At 55.2% G+C, this 15,262-nt stretch overlaps 9 protein-coding genes across 9 annotated transcripts; 6 read left to right on the plus strand and 3 right to left on the minus strand.

Moving 5' to 3' along the window:
- Positions 1 to 1,042: 1,042 nt before the first annotated feature.
- On the plus strand, positions 1,043 to 2,196 carry B0H18DRAFT_1001552 (uncharacterized protein; the record flags this gene model as incomplete). The annotated part of the gene is made up of 5 exons (XM_048028309.1): positions 1,043 to 1,332; positions 1,426 to 1,576; positions 1,634 to 1,730; positions 1,779 to 1,865; positions 1,889 to 2,196. The coding sequence occupies 5 exons, from the start codon at positions 1,043 to 1,045 to the stop codon at positions 2,071 to 2,073; spliced, it is 810 nt and encodes a 269-aa protein (XP_047894597.1). The 3' UTR covers positions 2,074 to 2,196.
- A 4-nt stretch (positions 2,197 to 2,200) lies between these two features.
- On the minus strand, positions 2,201 to 3,345 carry B0H18DRAFT_1001553 (mitochondrial carrier domain-containing protein). The gene is made up of 3 exons (XM_048028310.1): positions 3,215 to 3,345; positions 2,264 to 3,149; positions 2,201 to 2,243 (listed from the first exon to the last, which is right to left on the minus strand). Exons 2-3 carry the CDS (start codon positions 3,069 to 3,071, stop codon positions 2,206 to 2,208), a joined length of 846 nt encoding a protein of 281 aa, XP_047894598.1. The 5' UTR covers positions 3,072 to 3,149; positions 3,215 to 3,345; the 3' UTR covers positions 2,201 to 2,205.
- A 348-nt stretch (positions 3,346 to 3,693) lies between these two features.
- Positions 3,694 to 4,544, plus strand: B0H18DRAFT_1118183 (mitochondrial carrier domain-containing protein; the record flags this gene model as incomplete). The annotated part of the gene is made up of 2 exons (XM_048033743.1): positions 3,694 to 4,140; positions 4,191 to 4,544. The coding sequence occupies 2 exons, from the start codon at positions 3,694 to 3,696 to the stop codon at positions 4,542 to 4,544; spliced, it is 801 nt and encodes a 266-aa protein (XP_047894599.1).
- Positions 4,396 to 5,382, minus strand: B0H18DRAFT_264416 (uncharacterized protein). The gene is made up of 2 exons (XM_048037330.1): positions 5,145 to 5,382; positions 4,396 to 5,075 (listed from the first exon to the last, which is right to left on the minus strand). Exon 2 carries the CDS (start codon positions 5,073 to 5,075, stop codon positions 4,641 to 4,643), a length of 435 nt encoding a protein of 144 aa, XP_047894600.1. The 5' UTR covers positions 5,145 to 5,382; the 3' UTR covers positions 4,396 to 4,640.
- Positions 5,383 to 5,478: 96 nt separating this feature from the next.
- B0H18DRAFT_1001564 (uncharacterized protein) lies at positions 5,479 to 6,695 on the minus strand. The gene is given in 8 exon segments (XM_048028311.1): positions 5,479 to 5,905; positions 5,969 to 5,993; positions 6,051 to 6,200; positions 6,252 to 6,257; positions 6,321 to 6,464; positions 6,516 to 6,596; positions 6,614 to 6,617; positions 6,658 to 6,695. 6 exon segments carry the CDS (start codon positions 6,574 to 6,576, stop codon positions 5,659 to 5,661), a joined length of 633 nt encoding a protein of 210 aa, XP_047894601.1. The 5' UTR covers positions 6,577 to 6,596; positions 6,614 to 6,617; positions 6,658 to 6,695; the 3' UTR covers positions 5,479 to 5,658.
- A 73-nt stretch (positions 6,696 to 6,768) lies between these two features.
- On the plus strand, positions 6,769 to 8,307 carry B0H18DRAFT_1001566 (uncharacterized protein). The gene is made up of 7 exons (XM_048028312.1): positions 6,769 to 7,131; positions 7,183 to 7,259; positions 7,316 to 7,530; positions 7,585 to 7,692; positions 7,743 to 7,832; positions 7,892 to 8,138; positions 8,191 to 8,307. The coding sequence occupies exons 1-6, from the start codon at positions 6,850 to 6,852 to the stop codon at positions 7,945 to 7,947; spliced, it is 828 nt and encodes a 275-aa protein (XP_047894602.1). The 5' UTR covers positions 6,769 to 6,849; the 3' UTR covers positions 7,948 to 8,138; positions 8,191 to 8,307.
- A 1,334-nt stretch (positions 8,308 to 9,641) lies between these two features.
- On the plus strand, positions 9,642 to 11,248 carry B0H18DRAFT_1084600 (DUF1212-domain-containing protein; the record flags this gene model as incomplete). Its single annotated transcript, XM_048031813.1, has 7 exons — positions 9,642 to 10,129; positions 10,187 to 10,311; positions 10,364 to 10,449; positions 10,503 to 10,544; positions 10,692 to 10,873; positions 10,897 to 11,035; positions 11,084 to 11,248. 7 exons carry the CDS (start codon positions 9,642 to 9,644, stop codon positions 11,246 to 11,248), a joined length of 1,227 nt encoding a protein of 408 aa, XP_047894603.1.
- Positions 11,249 to 11,255: 7 nt separating this feature from the next.
- On the plus strand, positions 11,256 to 13,262 carry B0H18DRAFT_1084613 (uncharacterized protein; the record flags this gene model as incomplete). The annotated part of the gene is made up of 14 exons (XM_048031816.1): positions 11,256 to 11,278; positions 11,585 to 11,654; positions 11,727 to 11,811; positions 11,835 to 11,842; positions 11,876 to 11,899; positions 11,937 to 11,965; positions 12,026 to 12,105; positions 12,163 to 12,292; positions 12,316 to 12,353; positions 12,408 to 12,522; positions 12,573 to 12,659; positions 12,744 to 12,804; positions 12,954 to 13,166; positions 13,224 to 13,262. 14 exons carry the CDS (start codon positions 11,256 to 11,258, stop codon positions 13,260 to 13,262), a joined length of 1,002 nt encoding a protein of 333 aa, XP_047894604.1.
- A 388-nt stretch (positions 13,263 to 13,650) lies between these two features.
- Positions 13,651 to 15,249, plus strand: B0H18DRAFT_1001578 (NUDIX domain-containing protein). Its single transcript, XM_048028313.1, has 8 exons — positions 13,651 to 13,693; positions 13,812 to 13,904; positions 13,955 to 14,086; positions 14,140 to 14,411; positions 14,466 to 14,486; positions 14,516 to 14,732; positions 14,792 to 14,887; positions 14,949 to 15,249. Exons 1-8 carry the CDS (start codon positions 13,685 to 13,687, stop codon positions 15,036 to 15,038), a joined length of 930 nt encoding a protein of 309 aa, XP_047894605.1. The 5' UTR covers positions 13,651 to 13,684; the 3' UTR covers positions 15,039 to 15,249.
- Positions 15,250 to 15,262: the final 13 nt, after the last annotated feature.

Here is a 15,262-nt window from a genome sequence, read left to right on the forward strand (position 1 = left end):
GCTGACTGCCTTGGCTTTGATGGTGTAGGGAGCATGATGTGTTGGTGAAGACCGAAAGCATACCAGATCAGAGGTTGCTACTTGTGCATTTGAGCGAATGTTCTCGCCCACGATTCACGAATCAGTGACTCGGAGTGCGACGGAACTGGTCATGACGTGCCAAACCTAATCATACTGTCCACAAGCACGACCTCCAAATAGGATTCGGGCGCGCTGTACTTAAAGCACGTCGGTACGATGGACCAGGCAATGCTCACTGCCTCCACGCTGGATCCTATCGCACACCCGTGTCCTTACCTTTCTCAGAGCCTTCGACCGCTGCCGTTGACGGACCTCTGCTATCTCGGCACTACAACCCCACTTGCGCGAGGAACGATGACCAGTCTCGACCCTACCCCGTGCAACATATCGCTTACAGATCAATCCGCCATCGTCCGCTTCTTCCCTCACCGAGACGGCTTGATGGACGACAATTGGAACGTGTCTTACAGGCTCTGGGAGCTCCTTCACTGACTGGTATTGCAACCACATGTTTGGAACCGGGGTGAGCCGCCCGATAGTACACGTTTGCAAGTTGGGCACATCCTCATCCGTGAACATATGTCATCAGGTTAGTTCCCACAGAACGACATTGGCCGGCGCATATGTCGTGGTCGATTGGGCAGGAACGGCCGTGTGGCTGTATGGAACTGCAGAAGGGGGCACGTACAGTGTGCAGGTCGACAACGATGCCTTCGTCGAGGGCAAAGGAGCTGACAACGGACTGCTATTTGGCCTGACGGACCTGACCTACGGGTTCCACACCATCACCCTCACAGTCCTCCAAGGCGAGGTGTCATTACAGGGGCCGTTATTACAGTTGGTATGGGTAGCTCAGGGTGAGCAATACATTCGTTGTTACGGACTACCATTCATAATATCAAGCTGTCACTCAGGACTCTTCTTCAGACTCGGAATATCTCCGCTACCAGCCCAACTCGTTCGCTGTTAACCAGGATTGGTCAGTCGAGGAACTCTACGCAAACCAGACTTCTGGCTATCCATGCATCACCACGAGCACCTTGGATGCGACGCTCTCCTTCACTCTCAGCGACGCCGTGGGATTCATGATGTACGGGAGCGACGACTGGGCCAAGGGCTGTTCAACGTGTCTGTGGCCAGCGACGATCCAGGAGCGACCGACTCGGTGACCGACAATTCGATTCAGTACAGTCCAAGGGCATTGTGGTCCCAGCTTGACCTTCCGAAGTACCTCGCAACAGGTCTAAACCAATCGGCTACCTATCAAGTCAAGATAGCGAATCAAGGGGCGAATTTAACCTCGCATCTGTGGTTGTTTATTCGCTACGGTACCTAGGTAAGTCCCCAATGACATCACGGGCCCATCTCGAGCTCACTAACAGAACGGATGCACCAAACGTTCAGTGCCAGTACATCACCACTTTCTACTAACAGCGCCACTCCTTCGCTTTCGCAGACACTCAATGGAGCAAGTACAACACCATTCGGACCATCCTCCCCTAGTATTTCACAATCAAACAAGCTCTCAACGGCTGCCATCGGCGCAGGGATAGCAGTACGTTGACAGCATCCTCAGCGTTTCCTTAATCTTCTGACGCAGGTATTGACGCAGGTCGGATGCGCAGTTCTACTCATACTGTTCGTCGCTCTCTGGATCACTCGACGGCTCCAGCGTCGAACCTTGAATATGCCAGCTCGACTCGAACCATGTATGCACCTCCGACTGCTATTGCAGGATATTTCTGACGACTTTCTAGTCTTCCAGGCACCCCCTATGATCGAGCGCAGTTCGACTCGAGCCCAACCTGAAGTTCAACATGGTAGACCGGTGACGAAGATTGCAAGTGTTCAGTAACAATGCAGCGAGAAATGACAGACACCACGACACTGCCGTCCGCTGCTGCAAGCAAGCCGCCGCATCGGGATTCTGACCTGTACGAGACCATTGGTTCGAGGATACACGAGCGAGACGCAGGGCCTGCGATCGAACCGCCTGTGTATGACCCTGCGTGGGCCGTACATATGTTACATCCCGATTCGATAGCGTCTTGAACACTTACACGCACATGGAAATCTTGACGTTTTGGGCCTGGCCTCCCTGCGATCCGAGCCTGGACATCACACGCTCTCTACATGCATAAGTCATAGATACCATTCACCTGGAGGGGTATGACCGCTAGATTGCTATTTTAGACTCAGAATTGGGTTCAGGACCGCCACAACTTGTTCGTAGATAGTGAACAAATCCCGCCGCTAAGGATCGTCCTACCCAGCCTGACCACGCTTCCACTCCAGAACACCCTTATCCCACCATCCGCCATGATATTCTTGAACGCCTCCACAGTCGACGCGCCATTTGCGCTCTGGCAACGCGTTTTGAGCGTGTCGAACGGCTGCGTGGCGTATGTCGTCACGATCCCCGCTATTGCTCCGTTCATGAAGCTCGTAGACATCGTTGGCCGAATGTTCCTCGAGTGCTCGTAGTCCTTGAGGATGTTGTACGTGCCCATGCGAACAGCCGTCGCAGAGATTGCCTTCAGTGTTGTCCCTCCAAAGCCGTAATAGAACGCGGCAAGCCCGCGCTCCTGGTACATCATGCGTGCAGCGTGCATGCTAGAGCGGAACTTCTGGGCGCCCCCACCATCGTCGATGATCGCAGTCTTGACCCGCTGCGTCGGCGTCACGGCGAAGATGCTCGTCACGACACCCGCGCTCATACCCGCGAGCAGGCTCCGCGCAGGCGTGAGCTCGCCCGTCTCGGCGTCCTTCCAGACGTTCTTGATGGCGTCGAAGGAGACAAAGCGGATCGCGTTCTTGCCCATGGACCCGATGATGACATTCGGGAAGCCTTTGTAAAGAGCGGGCAGCCCTTCCGTGCGCACGACGTGGTTGATGATGATGAAGGGGTTGCGCGTCTTGACTGTCCCTAGCTGCATACGAGTCTTTGCGAACTCGAGCGGGTAGGTAACAGCCGCCTCTACCGCCCCGGCGGCGCCTCCTGCGGCGAGTGAAACAGAGGGTAAGATCTTGCTAGAGCCGTCTTTGCTCATAACGTAGAACCAGTAGTAGTAGGTTGATGGAGTCGTGGTTGATGGGCAGAGGCGTTAGAGGCTCTCCCCCAATCTAATCTGCCCTCCACGGCGGAAAATGTCAGCCTCAGTGTTTCTGCAAAAAAATCGATTTGTGCCCTCACCGTTATGGGGCGTTGCGCAACACGTTGAGGCACGGAAGAGTTACGTGAAAGCGGATGGGGAGAACCTGCAGCGAGAGGCTCACGACGCCACCGGCATGATGATGATTGCTACTTTTGGAACGAACTTGGGTCGCTCGCTAATGACGTCAGTGAGCTCTGGGAGTAACATTTCACCAACGCCGCACATGTTAATATACCTGGCAGAGCATATGCAAGCTACTATTCCTGGGAGCCGTCAGTACGATCTTTACACCTTGACCACTGGCTGCATTTTGCAGAGTCCAAGTCCAAGTGAAGCCCCTGCAACTTACCACTGGCAAGCAAGAGATGAGTAGAACGTAAGTCAATCATCGACATCGGTTTTGAGTGGTTTCTCATTCGGCTTGGTCAGCCTCATTGCTCAGAGTCCCTGTCACGACGTTGGCTGTCTCTTGCCCACGTCGGACCATGTCAGCAGAACAGTCAAAGCAGACACCACCATGGTGTCTCTTGTCGCGGGAGCTGTAGCAGGCGGCGTTGAAGCCGCAGCGACATACCCGTTCGAGTTCGCGAAGACGCGGGTCCAGCTTCACAGTGACCCAGCACATCCGCGGCCGCGCAACCCTTTCCTTGTCGTCAGTGAAGTCCTCCGAAAGGAAGGCGCGCGTGCACTGTACAAGGGATGCTCGAGCCTCATCATCGGTTCAATGGGGAAGGATGCCGTGCGTTTCCTCTCGTTCGACGCGATCAAGAATGCGTACAAAGATCCACAGACGGGCGCGCTCACTCCCATGCGCAACATGCTTGCGGGCATGACCGCTGGTGTAGTCGCGAGTATCTTTGCCGTCACGCCTACCGAGCGCATCAAGACCGCCCTCATCGACGATGCGAGAGAAGAAAAGAGGTTCCGATCAGGCCTGCACGCCGTCCGGGTCTCTACCAGGAAGGTGGCTTCCTCGCGCTGTATCGCGGATTCGCAGGCACGACGCTGAAGCAGGCGGGCGCGACGGCCTTCCGCATGGGCACCTACAACATTCTCAAGGATTACGAGAGCACGCGGCACATCGAGCAAAGCGTCGCCACGAACTTTGCCAACGGCTCCATTGCCGGGATCATAACGACCTACGCGACGCAGCCGTTCGACACGATCAAGACGCGTTCGCAGAGCGCGCGGGGCGCGACGACGGTGGAGGCGTTCAGGGGTATACTGGCGGACGACGGCGTGAGGGGGCTCTGGCGCGGGACGGTGATGAGGCTCGGGAGGACGATATTTAGTGGAGGGATCCTGTTCACTGTGTACGAGCAGGTCGCTGCGCTGCTGGACCCTATCATGGCACCGAAGTACCGCTGACATGCAACAACTGACAAGATGGATGAGATCGTATCAACGAACATGCTACATCGCACCTGCTTTCTGTGTTCATTGGGGATACGCACACGGCCCCCTTCAAACAGCAGGGACGTGCACATGCGCCGTGCCCTCCTCCACGAACGCACCCTTCACCGCCTCCATCATATCCGCCACCTTCGTCCCCCGCTCAATCGTCACCAGCAGCCCGTGCTCTTTCACCTGTCCGTCCTCCGTCTCGTGGTACGGCCCCGATAGGCCTTCAGGGTACACCCAGAAAACGAGGCTCTTGAGCGTGCGGTCCTCCGCGTCCAGCCACGGGCGGACGCCGCGGATGTGCTCCTCGACGCTGCGGAAGTCCGAGCCGGGCCCGCTGGCGACCATGTTGTGCGTGTCTGCGGCGAGGATGGCAGCGAGGAGGGGCGTGCATGACGTCCCGGTTGACCGCGCCGTGTCGTAGGGCCATGGACGCGTCTCTTGATCTACGGGGATGGGGACCTGCGGTGGTACTGAATTGGTCGCGGACAATGACATCTGTTCGCGCAGCATTGAGCGTTCGATGTGAGCGGCTTATAGGAGGAACATGCAGATCTATGCGCTTACCTTTGGGGATACTGCACTGTGTGTAATGTGCTATCTAGCCAAGACTGTGAGTCGGGACAGGGTGCGATGACGCAGACTGTGTACTGCAGCATCATGGTCGCTCGAGTTTGTACACCGTGACGTAGAGGCTCAGTGCACCGCCATCATCAGCGCTCTGTGAGGCCTTGGTGAAGCCAGATTGAGCATATTGAGGTCGGAACAACTTAGGGTCTATGGAAACATGCAGTGATGGTGTGACGTCCAGATGTGCTTCACAGTGATGAGCCGACATGATGTCGGTCATTCAGTAAGTACTGCGCCTCATACAACCACCCATTCTCGCTGGAGGAGCGAATCAGGGCTGCGCTGCTGCCCATATGTAGCCTTGTACGGTGCGTATAAGCTCAGGAAAGAAGTGCATGTCAGATTGAGTTATGGTAGCGCCATAACTTGATTGCTGTGACAAGAACCAATGCAAAGGTATTGCAGTATGATACAATCTCGAGATCACGGAGTCCATCCAACCTCTGTCGTGTCATCTCCGGGGCGCACTGGGAGGCGGTGGTAACAGAGGGACGCCAAAGCCACCACCACCGGACGAAGACGAACTCGTAGATCCTCCGAGCAGGTTCGACGTGGTCGTGTTGTTGTTCTTCGCACGCCCGGGTATTGAGATCGAGAACGTCTGGCCATCTTTCAGCGAGTAGTCCTTCTTGGGCCCTGCTGACGCTGCGGCAGCCTCAGTCGCAGCATCTGGTGGGTTCATGCGGGCGCGCCATCGCCTAGAGGTTATGGTGACATGATGAGATGTCCAGCTAAAGGTTGATCGCTGATCGAAGGCTTACTTGGTGTAGTCTTGCAGAGTGACGTCTGGATAGACGTGATGAGCACTGGGATCTCCGAAGAGCGCGAGCGGAAAGCACTCACTGAAGTCAAAGCTATCTGTACGCTCCAAGAAGCCCATTCCGATGTATGCCCTTCGTCCGTTATCCTCTACTCGGACGACGAAGTAGCGCGAGGAATCCAAGACAGCCTCTACGCACGGCTTCGCGGGATCGTAGTCGGCCTTGGCGAACGCTGCGTATCATGTCTCATTCACGGTCAGGGTACCACAATAACGGAACGTACATTCGCCTGTCAAATCCAGCACACGTATCAACGAAGTGCTCTCGCGTAACATGGTTGAAGGATACACACCTGTGTTGACATCCTCGAACTGAATGGAGACACCGCTCGACCGCTCGATGATCCGTAGCCTACCCTTCCACAACGGTTGACCGAGGTCACCCCATTCCTGCGCGCGGTGTCCTTCGTTCTTCTTCATAGGCGGGATTTTGAAAACTGCTCGCCTTGGATCAGCTCCATGTCTCGCACTACGACTATGCGGCACACCTGAAACCTCCCTTCCGATGTAGAGCACGCTCTCGATCTCCTCATCCTGAAATTCCTCCATTATGGTAGCAAACGCGAGGACTGACAGCAACTATATGAGCGCGGAGAGGGCGGCTGTGCTTGGAATTAGTGCACGCACAGCGGGACTGGCTGTGGCTGTGGTGTATATGGTGCTGCCACTACTCGTGTCGTACGCGCTTCGGTAGCGCCCATAAAGAAGGCGCGTGCACGTGATGCATATATACACGCGTATCGCGACACTCAGACCGACCCGTCACCCCGCCATCCATTCGCCCCTACGCATACCTGTCACCTCTCGCTATACCTACTCAAAATGACGGGCCCGCCCACTCCTCCCTTGACCACAGAAGCAGAGATTCAGGATGCGGCACGCAGTTCCAACCCACCTCAGCCCACTCCGATGGCGACAGACACAGACCCAACGACCCCGCCACCCGAGCAGCCCCCACAGTCACAGCAGACAGAACCAGCCTCTGTCACCGACGCAGAGCCACAGGGCACGGCCTACGAAAGGCTCTTCCTTACCTTGGCGGACCTCGCTGCACAGGGCCGGTATCGCGAATTGGCTCTCGAGGCAGAGCGAGGAGATGCTGCCGTACGTCCGAGACCGATCCTACCCTGATGTACCTAACATTTGGCGCGGTAGGAGGGAAACGTTCACGATGTGACGCGACTGTTTGTGCTCGCGCCTCTGGTGCTTGCGTATCTCGTTCTCGACGATGTGTGCGTTTATTCTACCGTCACATATGTGGCGCGAAGGGCTTCTGACCAGTGGATAGCGCCGCGGCCCGCCATGCTCTGACGAGGTTGCCGGAATCACACCTCCGTCTACCCGTATCGATGAGTCTGTTCGGTATCTTGACTGCCGTACACAACCGACAGCACGAAGCCGTCTACGCCCGCGCGGAGGATCTGTTCAACCTGTGTCATCAACCTGCTTTGTCGGGAGGGAAGCTGGGGACGGTCCTTGCAGGCATGACTACGGCATTTATTGGTGAGCCTTGGTGCCATTCTTTACGATGATGCCAATACGACAACTCTTCTATAGATGCATTCAGGACGAAAACCTTTACCCTTCTGGGCAAGGCCTACACAACTATTTCCGTTCCATTGGCACAGAGCTATTTGGGTTTGCCAATCGATCAGATTCTTGCTGGTGCGTGAGACTGGGATGAGATCGGTCACTCCCACCAACTTATTCTCTAGCTGCTGCAAACAATGGTTGGGCATACGATGCGGCTGCCCAAGTCCTGACACCGCCTCGAAGTGCAACACGGACGCGTGTGGTGATTACGGGTGCGTGGATGGCGCTCCATGCGCCTGCGTTTGAGCTTGGTCTGATACTATTTACTTAGATCCGTCGACATTGTCCACGCTCGGCGCGGTTGTGGATGGCATTGCTAGGGTCTGATCTCGCATTCCAGTCTTTCCATGAAGCAAGTGTATCATCAGCCACAGTACACAAGCAGACGCCCGAGCGTGGTTGTATTTTAGGTCGCTGGAAGTCTTGTAGAATATGACGCTGTTTCTGGAGTGCCCATGTCAGCTAAGTGACAAGTGCATCTATATATACAGCCGATGAGAGGTTATCCAGTCGCAGGGGTACGTTTACCTTCCAGCTGGACGTCAGCCTTTTGTTGATGCTTTCATACAGGTCAAAATCCCAATCAGCCAACGTATTCATAATGGTAACAGGAAATCGATTTTGATGCTCCCTGGAGTCTGCCTTGCCATCTCACAACGACAGACTCGGAGCGCCTATAGTTCTTACTCTGGCTGCTTGAACCACCCGAGTTTATGCAGTGAGCCCGAAGAGATGCATCCTGTTTGGCTCAACCTGGGCAGTGTAGCTGACGGACGGCAGGCGGTCAGGATCCATACACATCTCGGAGAGTTGGTCTTAATTTGGACGGACAATGGTGCTTCTGAGTCTAGTTCAAAACAAAATATCGCAATTATACCCGCTAGTGGCTAACACCGCATATTCATCCCTGACAGATACGCAACAAACCAAGGTGGGACCCTGTGCATTCGCTCAATACTCCCACCACAGGAAGGAGGCTTCCCTCCTCCGCTTCGTCCTATATTCACTCTTGTCACTTCTTCCTTATGTCTCGCCCTTCTGTCACTCGCCGCCGATCGTCGATGAGCGACGCTGTTGACGCTTTGAGCCAACCGCGGGCCAGTACTGGGTCTCGCGTCCGGTTCAGCGAAGGTGACGTGGATCCGACTGGATCGGCCCGTCTTGATGTTACCTCCCCCTCGGTCGACCGCCGTCGTCGCAGTTCCACCGGAAGTCGTGTACGGTTTCACGGCGAGTTGTCCGTAAAGGAGATCCCCGCTCGGGACGAGCACCACGACGAGGAAGGATTCTACCTGCCTGCCCGTCCGGAAAGTGCGCACGATCCGAATCGGAGGGCCGACGACGACGAGTCGAAACTTTCGAATGAAGAGCGCAAGTGGCGCAAGCTGCCTAAACTGCGTCGCAGGCCGAGTTTGCCCCGGATAGACTTGGATGCCGCTCGCAACTCTGACTGCAGTAGCGACGACGACTCTGATGACGAACCCATCCCGCCGCCCGACGGCTTACGTCGCGAACGCCAGTATCGAGCCAAAGATGATGACGACGATGACGACGAGGAGAATGGTCCACCAAGGTTCCCTTCCCTGTCTTCGTATCGACACCCCTTCGATATCCGAGCCCCTCAATCTGCGCACTCTACTCAGCCTCTACCGCCGAGGATGCGAAACTCCGTCCTCCCCGTGGCAAAAGCATGCTGAGACGCGCCTCTTCTGATGACTCCACGAGGAGGCGCATTCTGCCCAGGAGGTCCTTGTACGCGAACGTCTCCCAAGGCGACGAGGGCCGATTGTACGATCCGGATGACCCGGAGGTAACTGGGATTCGCAAACTCCATCTGTCCGACATCCATCACGAGGAGAAGGAGAAGATACGACTTATGGACTACAGGGAGCGCCGAAAATACGCGCATAAGGCGAGGATCCTGTACAATCCCGATAGTGAGTGCACGACCTCTATGATTTGTAGGTTGCTTCATACATACTGTGATCACAGCCCACGGCAACCGCATGGACTTCGTCGTGATGCTCGCAGAGGCGCTCTCCAAGTTCGGTGCACCCTCACATCGTGTTGAGGCGCAGCTCGTCGCAGTATGCAAAATTCTCGGGCTCATATGTACCTTCGTCCATTTGCCCACCGTCATCCTCTGCGAGTTCGGTGATCACACAGGCCCACTGACCGATAACCGTCGGTGCCACGTCGTCGACCGACGAGGCCAGCTCTCCCTCGGGGCTCTTCACGAAGTGCACCAAACCTACCGGATGGTCGTCCACGACGAGATCAGTGCGAAGACCGGCCTCACCCGCCTACGCAGTCTGATGGACGCGAAGCCCATATACAACATCTACTGGAGGGGTGCCTTTTCGGTCTTGCTGGCCATCGTGATCTGCCCCCTTGCGTTCGGCGGGTCGATCATCGACATGTGGGTTGCCGGCGCAGGCGCATTCTTGCTGTTCCTCGTCCAGAATACGGTGTCGGCGAGGTGCGGGACGTTCTATGCGAACGTTTGGAAGTAGGTTCCCCTCGAACTGCTGACCTCGACCGGGTATTGACATCGTGTGCGACGTAGCATCTTGGTTACTTGCACCATCTCGTTCGTTGCTCGCGCTCTCAACGACATCAGAGACGAGATGTTCTGTTGGACAGCCATCTCTTCCGCAGGTATTGTTGGCATCCTACCTGGGTTCCTGATATGTAGGTTCATTGGTTTTTCCGGCCGTCTTCGTCAACACTGACAATACACCAGTGTCCAGCGCTCTAGAGCTTGGTACCAAGAACATTGTCACCGGCAGCATGCACATGATCTACGCGCTCATCTGCACGCTGTTCTTGGTACGGATCATTGCATTGCTCCCCTGAAGTCTTAATCAACGACTCGCATACAGGGCTTTGGTCTGCAGTTCGGTTCTGACTTGTATCTGTTCCTCGTGCCGAGCGCCCACATCAAGAGTGCACAAACGATCGCTCAGTTGGCAAGCACAGCCAGCTACACGGGGACCTACGTTATGGAAGGCGTGCTGTCCAGCAATCGCACGCTTACCGGATCGTTCACCTTCTCGGACTCAACGCCGCAGAGCGTGAACGACATCGTAAACGGATGCTACCGCCCAGCCTCATTCCCGTGGTACCAGCAGCCGTTTCCCTGGCAAACCGAGTTCATCCTCGTTCCTGCGTTCGCGATCCTGCTATCTGTCGCGAACATGCAGCCGTACTGGACATGGGACTTCCCGGTCATGATCGTCATTGCAATCTGCTCGTATATCTCCAACAAGGTTGCAGCCATCTCATCTTCGGTCATTCAGATATCGTCGCCTCCGTCGGAGCTTTCGCTGTTGGCATTCTGGGGAATATATATTCCCGAGTATGTGGCGGCACTGCGTTCACGGTCATGGTGCCTGGTGTTCTGTTCCTCGTGCCGGTGAGTGCTGTGCAGATCTTTTTTTGATAAAGCTCACTGCTGGGGCAGTCCGGTCTATCCGAAGCCGGAGGTATCGATGCTGAGGGCCATGGCATTGCGCTTGGATATGCGATGCTTCAAGTCACTGTTGGTATTTCGGTTGGGCTGTTCATGAGCTGCGCGATTGTCTATCTGTTCGGTAAACGCAAGAGCGGTGCCGTCTTCACCTTTTAAGGACATCATGAGCATGCTCTACGTACCATAGTATCGTAGTAAAATCAATTATAACAGCTGGCTGTATGAAGCAACGACTCGGAGATCAGAGAAATCGGACGCGTCTCTGTGACGGTCACACTCACGTGAGGACGCGTAGCCGTGTTTCGCGACAAGCGCCCGGTGTAGGATGGACCCACAAGCGCACATATAAAGGTTGACTTTGTACTCTTCGTGCGCACCTGTCTCAACGTCGCTGCTACGGATCTGTTGGATTCTGAGTCATGGAAAGCATCAATCCTCCCCCAACCTCTCAGCCCTCGCCTGAGACAGTCGCTCCGGTGCAACCTCAGACAGCGCCACCGAGATACCAGAGGAGACTATAGACACCAAGACTGCTGAGCACGCGACAACAGTCACGGCAGTGGTGCGCCTAGGTCGAATGGAGATGAGATACGCGCAGCTAACAACAGAACACAGGCTACTTCGCCGCCGCCAGCTGAGACGAAATCCCGAGAAATGGATACATCTTTCCTTCACTTGGTCAGGCAACTGTTCGAATTGGACGTCGCGGAATCGGACAGGTACGTCTATATCTTTATTGTAGGGGTACCAGTCGAAAATGCTTGAAGGGTGGACGACCTCAAGGCTCTGCTGCAGAGCTTGACGGATGTGCCTCCAGAGCGGCAAAAGATCCTCGGCTGTAAAGGGAAAGCTGCCCCCTGACGAAGAGACTATGTGAGCTAATGTGTTATTTCTACTTCACTGCCAATGTTCTTACCTCCCGTGCGATCACAGTGCTAATCTCAAGCTTACGAGCGGGAAGAAGTTCTCCCTCGTCGGAACTCCTCAAGGAAAGGAGATCAAAGATCCGTCGCGTATGTGGCCTGTTACTGCCATGCATCGTGAACTAAGATGCACGATGGTGACTTCAGAGCTGGAATTTTTGCCCGATGTCCTCAATGACTTAGATATCGACTTCTCCGCAAATCCAGCAGCGGCGTCGGCCTATATCAATGACCAGCGGAATCAGCGGAAGATCCGAGAGTGCACAAGAAGCTGGAGGTCAATATCATTCATCCGTTGAGAGAGGGCAAGCGACTGCTCGTGTTGGATCTTGACTACAGTACGTGTGTTCACTGCATCTGTTTGTTAAGACATGGCGGTATGACTCCTCTAGCTATCTTGGATACAAAGCCGCTCACGTCGGGTGCACTCCCACCGCACGAATGCGCAAGGCCCCGATTACACGAGTTCCTCGAAGCAATCTATCCGCACTACGACATCTGTATATGGTACGTATCGTCCAGTCTGTCCGTTATACGGCTTGTGCAATCCTCTCCAGGTCGCAAACGAGTTGGATCTGGCTCGAAACAAAACTGAGCGAACTAGGTATGATCGGTGGAGGCCATAGCTATGAAGTATGCCTCGGGTTCTGCAAATGCGAGTGAACACTGATTTCATATCATCTGTAGATCTCATTCGGTGACCGCTTCTGTGGCTCTGTCGCCTTGAGGCTCGTGGCTAATGATACACTAGTCCTAGACAAGAAGTGCATGTTCTCTGTGTTTCAAAACGTGACGGCAAACCGTATAAGCATCATGTCAAGGCTCTACAAATCATCTGGAACCACTTCCCCAATTGTCTGTTCCCATCTCGCGAACTCTCCCCTTTCCGCGTGTCGCTGACCAGATCCTCAGCAATGCAAGCAATACGATCCACGTAGATGACTGGTGCGCCTTACGGTCCCTATCTGTTTGTCTTTCTGACTTTGCAGGGGAGAAACTTCGCTTTGAATCCTAGTCAAGGCCTTAAGATCGCGCCCTTCAAAGACGCACACCTACCACAGGCTAGGGCGGATCGGGAGCTTGACAGGCTTAAGCGGTACATGGTACATATCGCGACTGCACACCAAGACTTTCGAGAAGTCGATCACAAGGTAAGCACCTGTAGATTCAAGGGTTGATGCTTGATCCTAACTAACCCTCATGCGTAGAATTGGCAGTATGTCGTTCGTGGGCTGCCACCCGCGTAACGCAGAGCCTATACATCTCACCTCGTTGCAAGTCGTGTGTGTGTCTGATTGACTACCATATATCTCCTGGGACTCGTCCAGCGTCTGGAGCATTTTGCGGCCTTACTCAGAGGGAACACTGACATTCAGGTGTCGTGTCGGACCTGAAGCATATAGCAATGGGACGATTGTAAATACTAGTGTCACATATGTATGAATAATGTAGAGAATCCAGCCCTTGTGTAGACGTACGCGTGCCAGTGACTGCCGAACTTGCATGCAGCGAATAGTTTGGCGCTGAACTTGTCCTGTACTACCATGCGATCTGGATGCGATCGTCCTCAATGTCTGACTGCTCGTCTACTTCAACTTACTGGCCTCCTAGCACCGTCAAGTTGTGAATATGGACTCTCGGGATCTCTAGTAGCGGTTTCGCGGTGAGCATGACTCTCGCAAGCAGCACGGGTGGCCGCCGGCACGATCTGGAATCCAGCAGCTCAAGTGACCTCCCGCAATGTACGGGATTGTTTCATGCCTTAGCAGATGCGCCCATTAGTGCCTAGGACACAGATAGCTATCTGGACTGCCTCTCTTCGACGTCGACAGGCTAAATCTGCCGCACAACCTCGTGGGCTTCATCTCTCGCCTCGACGAACGGCTCCTGTCCTGTCTGTGCACCCCCTTCCACAAGGTTGGGCACTCTAGGGGTCTAGGTCGCTGGCACGATGTCCTCCAAGGCTCCGTCAAGCCCAAGGCAATCGGCAAGTGTGATCATCGTCAACCCTCAGAACGAGGTGCTGCTCGTCCAGCGTAACCCGAAGTCGCAGTCATTTGCCGGTGCACATGTACGTTCCTATTCATGTCCTCTCCTGCAACTACACATGTGCTGAGGGCTTAGGTCTTCCCAGGCGGCAACTACGATCAGAAGCAGGACGACTCAGTCGGGATGACCGCAATCCGGGAGGTGTTCGAGGAGACGGGGCTGCTGTTGGCATCGAAAGTGGCAGGCACGGGTAGTGGTCCCTCGGATGCTGAGACGGACCATGCACGGGAAGAGATTCATTCACAGAGACAGCTCTTCAGGGACTTCTTGTCTGAGCACGGTCTTGAGGCAGACCTGTCATCGCTCTGGCCGTTCACACAGTGGATTACCCCACCCACAATACCAAGGTAAGATTGACATATACACGGTGATTCCTGCACGGCGGCTCACAGGGCGTGTAGACGATTCCATACGCAGTTTACGTCGCGTTCCTAGAGAGCGCTCCCGCTAGCGGCTTCATCTCCGGCGGAAAGCAGGAACGCCTCCCCACCCCAGACGGCGGGCAAGAGGTCATCGCCGCGCGTTTCGTCCACCCCCTTGCAGCGCTGGCGGAAGCTCGCGCCCGCAACATCGTCCTCATGCCCCCACAGGTCTACCTCCTGACTACGATGCGGACTCCTCTCTGGGAACAAGAACACGGAGGCGCAGCGGGAACGCGTCCGCGCGTTGTCAGAGGGCGTCTTTGGGCGGATGGTCGTGCAGCCGCGTGCGCTGCCGCGCGAGCGAGCTGGGTCGGACGGTTCTCACCTACCAAGGCGACGAGGCGAGGGGTGGGGCGAAGGGCCGTCTCCATCGGTGCGTGTGCAAGTTTCAGAAGGACGGGGTGCGTGTTCCTCATCCCCACCGAACGCGTGCGTTTCGTGCTGAAGGATCGTGTTGTCCAGGTTGCTACGGACGTTGTGCTCCAGCGCAACTTCGATGTGTTCACGGAATTGGAGAGTGTGTTGTCGTCGTCGTCCTCTTCGAAGTTGTAATCGCCAGGTACCTGCTTGACGACGTTGTATGTACTATATTTGCTGCGGCTATTGTGCGGTCTCTTGCTGTAACGCTGCGGGTCTTCCATTTCGCGGTACTTGTGTGAACAGCGAGACCCTTTGCCTCCGTCTGCGCAGCTAATTTGCAATGCGTACATACTGCGGCTTGAACAAGGTATCCACGTCACCGATCTATCGCGTTCCCTCTTCATGCTGTCCAGATC

This window comes from Fomitopsis serialis, assembly GCF_022376445.1.
Source record: "Fomitopsis serialis strain Sig1Antser10 chromosome Unknown B0H18scaffold_25, whole genome shotgun sequence".
NCBI lineage: Eukaryota > Fungi > Basidiomycota > Agaricomycetes > Polyporales > Fomitopsidaceae > Fomitopsis > Fomitopsis serialis.

What these genes read in the sequence shown, in the direction of transcription:
- B0H18DRAFT_1001578 (XM_048028313.1), top strand. An exon ending in CGATTCCATACGCAGTTTAC is followed by an intron (nt 14,487 to 14,515) that starts GTCGCGTTCCTA and finishes CGCTCCCGCTAG; the next exon opens with CGGCTTCATCTCCGGCGGAA. An exon ending in CGGGAACGCGTCCGCGCGTT is followed by an intron (nt 14,733 to 14,791) that starts GTCAGAGGGCGT and finishes CGCGCGAGCGAG; the next exon opens with CTGGGTCGGACGGTTCTCAC.
- B0H18DRAFT_264416 (XM_048037330.1), bottom strand. Translation starts at nt 5,075, where the DNA reads ATGTCATTGTCCGCGACCAATTCAGTACCACCGCAGGTCCCCATCCCC.
- B0H18DRAFT_1001564 (XM_048028311.1), bottom strand. Translation starts at nt 6,576, where the DNA reads ATGGAGGAATTTCAGGATGAGGAGATCGAGAGCGTGCTCTACATCGGA. An exon ending in TACAGATAGCTTTGACTTCA is followed by an intron (nt 5,994 to 6,050) that starts GTGAGTGCTTTC and finishes ACGTCTATCCAG; the next exon opens with ACGTCACTCTGCAAGACTAC. An exon ending in ACTCTGCAAGACTACACCAA is followed by an intron (nt 5,906 to 5,968) that starts GTAAGCCTTCGA and finishes CATAACCTCTAG; the next exon opens with GCGATGGCGCGCCCGCATGA.
- B0H18DRAFT_1001553 (XM_048028310.1), bottom strand. Translation starts at nt 3,071, where the DNA reads ATGAGCAAAGACGGCTCTAGCAAGATCTTACCCTCTGTTTCACTCGCC.
- B0H18DRAFT_1001566 (XM_048028312.1), top strand. Translation starts at nt 6,850, where the DNA reads ATGACGGGCCCGCCCACTCCTCCCTTGACCACAGAAGCAGAGATTCAG. An exon ending in CAGAGCGAGGAGATGCTGCC is followed by an intron (nt 7,132 to 7,182) that starts GTACGTCCGAGA and finishes TTGGCGCGGTAG; the next exon opens with GAGGGAAACGTTCACGATGT. An exon ending in GACGCGTGTGGTGATTACGG is followed by an intron (nt 7,833 to 7,891) that starts GTGCGTGGATGG and finishes CTATTTACTTAG; the next exon opens with ATCCGTCGACATTGTCCACG.